Below are 10571 nucleotides of genomic sequence, written 5' to 3'. Positions count from 1 at the left end.
CCGCCGCCACCGGCCTTGCAGCGGCGGCCGCCGAGGGGAGCACGCAAGGCGGTGGTTTCCTAGGGTTTCGGTCGCCTCCGGAGCCGCTCGCGCGAGCGACCCGGGAGGCACTTCTTCTCGTCGAAACCCTCTAGATGTGCTCCTGATCTACAATAGAACACCCGCATATAGCAAACCAAGACAAGGAAATCACTGCTATAATTGCAGATAGAAATATCCTAAATTTGGGAGAGAAGGGTAAGGAGGTTGTGCTGATGTTCTCACCAGTGATCTGAGAATGACAAGTAGCCGAAGTAGAACTCCTCTCACTTTTCTTGATATGGAGAAGCTCGTGGACCTCCAGCAACGAGGTTGATCTGTAGAACCTCGTGGATCTGGAGCAGCAAGATCATCGGTACAGTGCGGTAATGGAATGGATGCAAGGGATAGTAAGAAGTGGTGAAGGGGGCAACCTTTGTTGCCGGACCACCGTCGTCGGTCGGTCGGTCGTCGGAGGAACAAGGCTGGAGGCAGCGCCGCCGCCTCTCTTTCGCGAGAGAGCGCAAGCGAGACGAGGATTGGCCGGGGCCAGTTCGGCCCGTGTTTTTTTGGGCCGGGAAACGACGCGGAAACCTCCGGGATGGGCTGTAACCAAACGAGCCCTAACGCCTGGCCCACGACCAATGCTCATTGCCTTGTGCCCTGCTTCCATCCCTCTGGTTCGCGAGCGCCGGCGGCGGCTTTGGTAGAGACGGCAGAGAGCGCAGCGAGCTAGGGCTAGAAGAGGCGAGGAGATCCAGCCATGGGGCGAAGGATCCTCAACGACGCGCTGCGCACCATGGTGAACGCGGAGCGGCGCGGGTTTGCGACGGCGAAGCTCCAGCCCATCTCCGGCGTCATGATCTCCTTCCTCAACATCATGAAGCACCGAGGTACGAACCCCACCCTGTGTCCCCCCACTCCCATCACGCCGCTTCTTCGGAAAACATCCCTCTTCGCTCCTCGCACTACATCATTATCTCCTCTTACGCCCAAGAAGAGCGCGAGGGTTGCGTCCCTGGAGCATCTGACGATACGATGTGCTGATACCTGTTCCGAAATGGACAGAGTGTATGGTGACATAATTTGTTTACATTCAGTTAGTGCTAAATGTGTGAATCCGCGAACTGGTGTTTGGAAGATGAAGTATGTTAGCACTGAATTAGTGTTTGACTCAACATGTTATATTCACCAGATGACAACATATCTATTTGGTAACTTTATGTTCTCCATACCTTAGGCGAAATTTTGCTGTGGCTTTTAACTCTTTCATGAATCTGCAAGCAACCCCACTCCAATGGTACTGTGTACTGCATCTGGTTGTACTTATTTTGTCCGACTACCTGCTAGGATGGCACCTATTACTTTTGGTACAAATACGGAAGATCGTTTCATTGCTTGTATCCCGGAGGTGAACATCATCAATAAGAGTTGCTATGTGAACACTCATAATTTAGTGTCTTTTGGTAGGACAGAAAGGTGTAGCGGAGTATTGTATGGATCTACTCCACTATGTGTAGGAGTTGGATTTGCATGATTATATCAACTTGCTTCTTTAATATGTGAGCTCTATCCTTGTTTTAAGAGAGGGAGAAGAATGGTACCTAGTAGTGTAGGCATTATGCACCTTTATTTATGGAGAAAAGGTGGAAAATAAGAGATTTGGAGTAGTAGATTGCCTTTCCATTTTTTCAGTTTGCTGCAGCATGTGGAAGGAAAGGAAAATATATATCCCATACTTGTAGACTGTAGCGTTGTTTAGTCCCTTATGTTTACCCACCATCTATCATTTGAATCAATTTTTAACTTTAGCAAAAGTATCTTTACGTTCCTGTTTTCCCTGAAATTATACTATTGACTTCTAAAATTTTCTATCAGGTTACATAAAAAATTTCGAGGTCTTCGATCCACACAGGGTGGGAAAAATTACTGTGGAACTTCAGGGGAGGATTAAAGACTGCAAAGCTCTTACTTACAGACAGGACCTCAGAGCTACGGAAATAGAAAAATACAGAACTCGGATGCTTCCAACACGGCAGGTACCCCTTTTTGATATTTTTGAACATTCATATCCTCCTATCTTGTTTCTTCTATTTTGATAATGCGATTTGCATTGAGGGAAAGCGAAAGATATGGCGTGTCATAGTTTGCTAGTTTTGAACTTTCAATGCCTATTGCTGAACTTATTCTGCTATTTGCAGTAACAAAATATAGAATATTTAATATGAAATATACATTCGTCTATGATCAACTAAGCATTGGCTGGATCAGCTAAACTACTGAAAACATGTAATCAAATTCTGCTGTCAACATGAAGATTTTATCTCTTGGCAGTAGTATTTCAGAGGCAACAGATCTATCAACCTGTCACTGTGACAGATTTTTTAGTAACTTAATGAATATAAGCATAGATGAATGCAGCATAACTCTTCAAGTGTCCATGATCAAATATTTCTTTTGGAAAGCAAGGCGAGTGAAAATCTTCACCGGTTATCTCTTTCAGGTTGACACCTGTTTGGTTTTCTAACTTATGTTGAATTAACTTCGTCACAAAATGTGATTACTCATATTTCATAGATGACTTAGAGAGGAAGCACACATTCTCATGGAGATTATATTAAACAATTAACTGGTAATGTTACCTAGCTTAAATGTTCTTGGTGTTATTCATTTGGATCTCCTTCAGTCACACCTCTGGAGTTTTTTCTTGAGTAAGTGTGTTTGTCAAGACAAACTTTTCTAGCTAAACTAGCTTCTGCATACTTGTGATAAAAGAACTTCTGAATGATTATTTGTCCTACTCAATTCTGTGCTATTTATTTTATAGAAAATTCTTCATATACAGTTTACATGTCTATAGTAAAACTTGGAAACACAACATTCTCTATTCGTTTTGCAGACATATTGTGTTATTTCTAACGCATTTCCTTTCTTTGTCTTGTTTGCTGTGTAGTGGGGCTATGTTGTGGTGACCACTCCAAATGGTGTTTTAGATCACGAAGAAGCAATTAGGCAGAATGTAGGTGGCCAGGTCCTCGGTTACTTCCATTGAGAAGGACATAATTATCTCTTGCTGAATCAGCCCGTGGGGTGTGCCTTGTTATCTTTCTGCTATGACTGAACTCATGTTGTTTGGATTTTTAAGCTTGTTGTTTTTTGGTCATGACCAACAGAAATATGCGATTACATGTGAAAAGTATGTCTCACGACACTAACATAAAAGTGTAATCCTTCTCCAGGACAGATATTTATGTAGGTGTAATGCACCCCTGTACTTGGAAATAAACGAGTAGACCCTAGTTGGGGCATCTTTTATCTTGCTGAGAATTTTGTCTTTTTCAAAATCTGCCTGTACCGGGGATTGAAAACACTGTTAATTTGGGATATGCTTACGGTTTTGCTTGAGGTATATGTTACACTGATCGTTTGCATATGTGCATGCTTATGCATGTAGGTAATGAATGAATGATGAATGCGGCAAATGTTTTGAATCAGTGCTTTAGCTTTTATGGTGGTGGTAGGTGAGAAGAATGAATAGAACTTGTGTTGTGGGATGGTGAAATGTGTTATTGTTGATTTGAAGAGGATTCAGGCACAATCGTGAGACATTCTACTTGACCTCCTGAAGATCTGGAATTTGGTGCAGTATGAAGTGTTGTATGGCTGCACTGTTTTCCTCGGTTAATCAGTGACTGACAGTAGTTATTCTTCACGGTTGTTTTGGTGATTTGGTCAATAACAGTAGTTATACTTCACGGTTGTTTTGGTGATTAAACTTGTGACCCGTGGCACGAGCTGATGGAACATGGAATCCAGCAGCAGGCTCTACATGTTTGGCCATCCCACTGATTTGTTTAGGGTAGCTGTTGGTATGCTAATACGAGCCCTTGATTGTGTATCATGACATGAACACTGCACCTGGCTAGTTAATGTAAAGGGAGATTCTGCGATCCTTCCGGTTGACTCAACACAAAACAATGTAAAGTTAAACAAGAACGAGATACTGACATCTCAACTAACTCTGCCCGATACACGATCAAATGAAAAATTGATCCTGTCCAGCTCACGGTGACGAGAACACTGGCTGTCTCAAGCACCACAGAACATGATTTATTTCACAGAATCATCTTCATATTGACATGCCATGTCGATGAAGCTTTAGTTGTACCAAAGCATTATGTAGCAGAATTTAAGTCTAAAATTTCCAAGAAAATGGAGTTCTCGATTCTCATGGTAGGTTTCTGGGACAGCGCGCAGTACTTAAGTTTATTCTGTTCATGCTGGACACATAAAAGGCAAATATGTCTAACTACTGTCCATGGTGTAAATGGAATACAGAAGGACGAGGAAGTGGAGGGCGACCGCAACGAAGCCACAGGCCAGAGCCCCCGTGACATGGTCGCAGAAGGTGCTCATTATCCCGCAGATCGGCTGCCAGCCGGCGCGGCTGTTCCCGTTCTTCCCGATGGCCGATGTGGCAGCGGCCGCGGCGGCGGCGCCGGTGAGCAACATGCCGAGCATCTGCAGCTCACCAGACAGCAACCACACAGCAAAACAAAATGAGCTAAATCAGAGATAGTTGAAAGATGGATGGCGTACGTGGTGCTACTATGGACTTACCGCGTCGGCCACGAGCACCAGCTTAGCGGCGGGGCTCGGCGCCGTCGGCACGACGAGGACGAGGAGGTTGTAGGCGCAGGCAACGACGTTGGCGACCACGAAGAAGCTGCGAGGATACGCGGCGTTTCGTTAACCTTGGCTGGCACGACGTACGCGCAGTACATGTATAGATGATATATACTTACATCAAGGACTGCAGGTACTGGAACTTGGCCTGCACCTCCAAGCCGAAGACGGTGGCCGTCTGGTGGCTCGTGGCCATGACTATCGCCGCCACGCCGGCGGCGGCGGCGGTGGCGACCCTGAGCACAACGGGGACGAACCGCCGTGCTTTGGCCATGGTTTTCTGTGGGCTACGGAGAGTTGCGTTTAGGTGTTTTAGGGGGCTGCAGGCGAACTGTTGAAGTTGAAGGCTGACAGATGGTGATGTTCGGTATAGGCCCGGTTTCATGCAGGAAGGAGTAGGTGAAGAAGGGCGTCGTAGCTAGGGACTTGATCGTTTCCTCAAAAAAAAAAAAAGCTAGGGACTTGATCGAACTACTACGTGTCTGCAACTAGGTGTGGTTCGTGGTATATTATTCCAGTCAACGTGGTTGTTATTACCTTAAATTATGAAATTGATAGACTACCTCGTTCTTGAGACTTGAACTCAACAAACCTCAAGAATGATGGGAAGTGGCGGATTGAGATGTTACAGACGGAACAGAACGGGTGCTTACTTCCATCTAAAGAAAGTGTGTGCTACTGTAGGCATGTCATGGAGTAAAAGCACCAGTTCTACGACTTGAGAACTTGTTTCCTTAATCGTTCGAAAAATCAAAAAAGGGATGCACATTGCACCGAGAGGGCACATGTACAACTGAACTTTTATTTTGAAACCAAGGCAAAAGCATCAACCACATGAATTTTGCCACCAAGCAATTTGGGCCCCTTCTACACGGGTTTAGGTTGTGCATAGAATAAACCATCTAAGCTAACTGTTCATAAGAACTCCCTGTGGCGAAGCCCTAGAAATTTTGCTACTTATTTCACATTGCTCCTGAAATTTGAGCATAAAGTCCACAAGTACAGAACACCACATCGCATACTATCGAAAATGCTTCTCGCGTGTAAAAAAGCTCAGAAAATGCTCTAAATCATCCTAAACAAACAAATGTCCGCCATACTTTTGGACCAAGGAGTTCCGCCATAGCGAGGTACATAGGGGTGAGTATCGTCTATAATTGTCTACAAATTCTTGGTCAACATGGGTAACATCCCAGGATTACAGACAATTGCGGGGTAGATTTAGGAAGGGGTGTGCATTGCATCATAAAATCTACGGAAATTTCACGCTTAATTGCATAATACATTGAAGAGGGAACAAGTTTCTCTCTCGACACCACTTAGGGTTTAGGGTTTCGAGAGTGCGATAAACTTCGACATGACCTCTTTGCATTTAGGTTGCATATGAGTTGCTTATCAACTTGTGAAATTCAAACATGAAAAATGAATTGAGTTTGAATTCAAATTCAAACTCAAATAATTCAAATAGAATTAAACATCATATAATAATAGTAATAATAAGTAATACAAATAACAACAAAGGATAAAGATAAATGTATAATATAAAATATAAAGCTCAATTTAGATAAACCTTGATCTTTATTAATCAACACACATATTACATTGTCAATTACAATATTCTTATGAATATTACAACAAATCAAATAAAAGGAAAAGGAATAAATGAAAAAGAGAAAATTACAAGAATCTATAACTAAAGCCCTAACTACTGTTCATCATCTTGACCATGATGAATCTCTCTGGATGAATTGATCTTCTCCAAAACCTGCAATCAAAGAAACACAAATGCACCACATTAAACCAAGTGGCAAAGCCACTTGGCTGTTAGTAAAAATGCAAAATAAGAGGATAAGCTTGCAACAGCCGAGCTGATCCAATTCTAGGGAACAAGCCCCAAACCAAGTGAAGCACACAGCTCACAGGGATCATTGCATGGTCAACAACACACAGCCACTTAGGCTAGTCACCAAACTGAATAGCCTTGTTGTCGATCAGAGAGCATAGCACAAGGGGGTATAAAAGCTTTTCAGGTTCAAACCCTAATGTTCATCGACACAAGCACTAGAAGGTGAAGAACAACAAGAACAACAAAGTAGCATAGACCATCCAGAGCCTATTCCACCAAGAACAGGCCACTATTGAGCAGAAATGGTGTAGTAAGCTCACAGCAGATCACAAGCCAGGGAGGAGAAGGACAAGCACATCACCAGCATCACAACAGCAGAAGCAAAACCTCTACATCAACAATTATCTAGGAGCTGAAGTGAGGTATACCACAGAATCATGAGCAAGCAATGGTTTTGCTCATATTACAAAGCATATGCATAACACACCCAAGCCATAGGGTAGGGCTACCCTGATTGTGTCATCATTTGGTCCTAGACCATATGATGCTGGCAAAATAGGGAGAGGCCAGTAAAACAAATCCTAGAGGACATTGGTTATACCAAGTGAATCACCACAGAGGCAACCAAAAGTATCCAGCATGGATTTGATCCAGTGCTAGCCTAACCAGACTCACCTAGCAGCATATATCTAGCTAAACCATCAGAAAAATAGACATTTATATGTCTATATGATTTCAACATCAATTGGTACTAGAATCAAATGATTGACTACCAGTATCATTGCACAGAAAGCATCCAAGTGGTAGGAGCAACCATATCTAGCAAGAAATTCACTGCTAGGGTCACAACAGCTACCTATCAACACACACAAGCCAGCCAGACAGATATATCATCACTTCTGAGAGTTCAATAACAAGTGGAGGTGCCAACAATGGTTGGTTTCCATCCAAAACTTGCACAAAGACATAGGAAATCACCACTGCATCATGCAGTTCATCCCTTTTTCAGAAATAGGAAGCAAAGCTTCACTGACAAGCACAAGTAACAATAGTAGCCTACACAGATGCTCATCACAGAGAGCACCCAAGCCCACAGTCATGCTTTTACAAGCAACATCAACCACCAGCACTTGGTGAGGAGCTTCAGAGATAAGCAAAAGCATCATATAAACAAGTGTATATGAATACATTAAGCATATGATGATCACATGATCATCCAAGGTCACCAACACGAGCAGTAGTAACTGCAAGTAACACCAGATGATAATACAACATATTAATCATCTTTTATAATTGTGTCCAGAAGCACATCAAAGAGGGAATGATGTACTATTACATTAGGAAACACAAGTGGAGCTCAGCAAATCATAGCATGCATCACTGGCACTTGCACAAAAAAGAATTGCACACAACAATTAGCTAGGGACATCATATATGGATAAATAGGATTAGACAGTAGAACAACAACAGCTATAGCAGCATGGCAAGACCATGAGCATCACAGCAGCAGCACATACATGAGCATAGTTACAGTAGCAGCAGTAGAACATCATGAGCAGGAGCACAGTAATAGCAACAGCTAGGATAGAACAACATGAGCATGAGCACAGCAACAGCAGCAGCTAGAGCATGGCTAGCAGCAGCAACTCTAGCCATGGCATAGGATAGTCAGGAGCACAACACAGCAGCAGGAGTATGAATGCTGGTGTATTGGCAAGCCCAGTACACCAAAGCAATGGATGCCAGTGCATCCAGAGGAAGAAGACGAGGTGGAGCAAGTGAGAGAGAGGGGAGGAGCACGTACCTCGGCGGAGCAGCTTGCAGACGCAGCCATGGTGGCCACAGCGGCACGAGCCAGGCCAGGGCAGCGCCAGGCCAGGGCAGGCCACGGCGAGCGCCACAGCGCCCATCACGTCACAGCACGCCACCGAGCACACTAGTAATATTTGGCTAGTCTATAACGATTTTAGTTCGTTGGTGAATGTCAAAAATGCGTCACAGACATGTGATCCTGACGGTTTGCAGGACCGTGGCGGATCTCGCGTCACAGATGGCCATACTGACGGTTAGAAAATCCCGTCATGGATCCATGATGGCTAGGTCCAAGCCCAAAGCCCAGACGGCCCGGTGCATTGTGACGGGAATAACCGTACGCGGCAGGAGGTCAGACATGTCAGAGAACGTGTGTCCATGTCGGCTCTGCCGTGTCGCGTGACATACTCATCTGTCCTCTAGAGTGACATCATCCGACAACGTCTGCTTCCGACAAAGTTCCTGTACATTACATGTGGCGCATCCGGATTGGCAGAGCTTGCTCCACAGTCTGGACACATGCCGAACTTGTACATAAAAAGAAATCTTCAGTCAACCAATTGTGACTGGACACGTGGCCCGACATGTACCCAGCCTCCCACGTGGCGCTCGTACGGCTCATCAGAATGGCATTTCTGGGCCAATTACTAGCTGACACGTGTCGATGTACGGATAGCCCATTATGACGTACGGACTGCAGCACAAAATTGTAGCCCACAACGTACATAACCAACTATGATCAGGCGGAGATGGCCCAACCATGACTGGGCCACCTTATGGTGCGGCCCATAGAAAACTCTTCCAGCCCATTGACTGGTAGGTATTGGGCTGGTTATACGCAAGCCCAACAGCGACAGTTCAGAAAATAAAGGAGGCCTGCTGAGCTCATCTGACCAATATAGGTAAGGCTGAACAACACAGAAACTTGTTACTGGGCTGGTTGTACGCGCAGCCCAAAAATGAAACCACAAAGTTGAGGGCTTTTGGCCCACCAAACCGCGGCTTAACGCCGGACCAGTTAAGGGCGACACACCGTCGACAACAATAACGCAAATATTACATGACTAATAAAATAGATACATGCATAAAAAATACATCATCTAGACAGCTACAATTTCGTAGTCTCAAAATGGCACAAATGAACCATCGCATGAGGAGCGGAAGGAAATTACAACTGGAACGTTCACCATCAGAAGCAGGAGCGCAAAAAAGAAATGGTCCGCATCGCACCATTACCATGTTAGAGATTGGCTGTTTGAATGGCTACCTTTGCTGATCAAACAATCTGGTCAAAGCCTGCAACTTTTGCTCCAACTCACAATGTTTCTCTCCACTTTCCTCAATCTGGTTGGTCAGTTCCTCCATTTCATGCCGCTGGTTGTTGAGAACGTCCCGCAGGTCTATGCTCCCCGTCTTCTCTCTGTCAAGTTGTACAGATAGAGTGCTCATACAGGATGTATAGGGCTTATGCTCGACCCCCACATTCTGAAGAAACATAGGTTTCTTAGTTTTCTTAGCAAGGACCTCGGATATAACCTGGGCCTCAGTCTTCCTTTCTCCATCTTCATTAGGTACAGAGAGCTCTGTATGCATCGGTGCCTTGATTTGCAATGAATATGCATGGCTATCAAATGCAGCAAAAAATAAGCAAACATACTTTCTATGCTGACTTACAAGTGCATCTTCTACTGCAGGGGATAATCCCTTCACCTTGCTGCAGTGTGTCTCTCTGAACAGATCCAGAGGAGTTGGTTCTTTATCATCGTATTCAGGTCCCTGGAAAGAAACACATACATGCAGCCAACTTATATGTTCGATGGGTCTCTGTGAAGAGAGACTTTACATGATTGACATCTGATTTCTGCAGAGCAGTTTGATGCAGAACATATAACTAATTAGGCAACCCATGTTGTGCAGAAAGGATCAGCTACTACCGAAACAGGAATTTAGCATTCAAACAGCTATTGCCAAAATAGTAATTTAGCATCAATTTTGATACAAGGCATTGGATACACTAAGGTGATATTTGAGATACAAATGAATGTTACAAAAACAGAAACATGCAGCACATGGATCAAGCATAGAATAAACTGAATAACTCCATACAACAAACACCGCACTATTCTGTTGAGCTAGGGACAGGTCTTGACTTACCAGATTTTCCAAGTGTGATAAGTAGCTGCGTGATCCAGTTGTTTGTTGGAACTGA

General features: G+C 44.3%; 2 protein-coding genes across 2 annotated transcripts; one reads left to right on the top strand and one right to left on the bottom strand.

The window, feature by feature from the left end:
- Positions 1–663: 663 nt before the first annotated feature.
- LOC127342098 (small ribosomal subunit protein uS8my) lies at positions 664–3333 on the top strand. The gene is made up of 3 exons (XM_051368039.1): positions 664–911; positions 1897–2057; positions 2972–3333. The coding sequence occupies exons 1-3, from the start codon at positions 782–784 to the stop codon at positions 3068–3070; spliced, it is 390 nt and encodes a 129-aa protein (XP_051223999.1). The 5' UTR covers positions 664–781; the 3' UTR covers positions 3071–3333.
- A 754-nt stretch (positions 3334–4087) lies between these two features.
- Positions 4088–5115, bottom strand: LOC127338329 (CASP-like protein 1C1-1). The gene is made up of 3 exons (XM_051364491.2): positions 4824–5115; positions 4639–4744; positions 4088–4539 (listed from the first exon to the last, which is right to left on the bottom strand). Exons 1-3 carry the CDS (start codon positions 5087–5089, stop codon positions 4324–4326), a joined length of 588 nt encoding a protein of 195 aa, XP_051220451.1. The 5' UTR covers positions 5090–5115; the 3' UTR covers positions 4088–4323.
- Positions 5116–10571: the final 5456 nt, after the last annotated feature.

The sequence above is a fragment of the Lolium perenne genome, chromosome 3, assembly GCF_019359855.2.
Source record: "Lolium perenne isolate Kyuss_39 chromosome 3, Kyuss_2.0, whole genome shotgun sequence".
Lineage (NCBI taxonomy): Eukaryota > Viridiplantae > Streptophyta > Magnoliopsida > Poales > Poaceae > Lolium > Lolium perenne.
The sequence above is the reverse complement of the archived record's forward strand: the minus strand, read 5'-3'. Positions and strand labels throughout refer to the sequence as shown.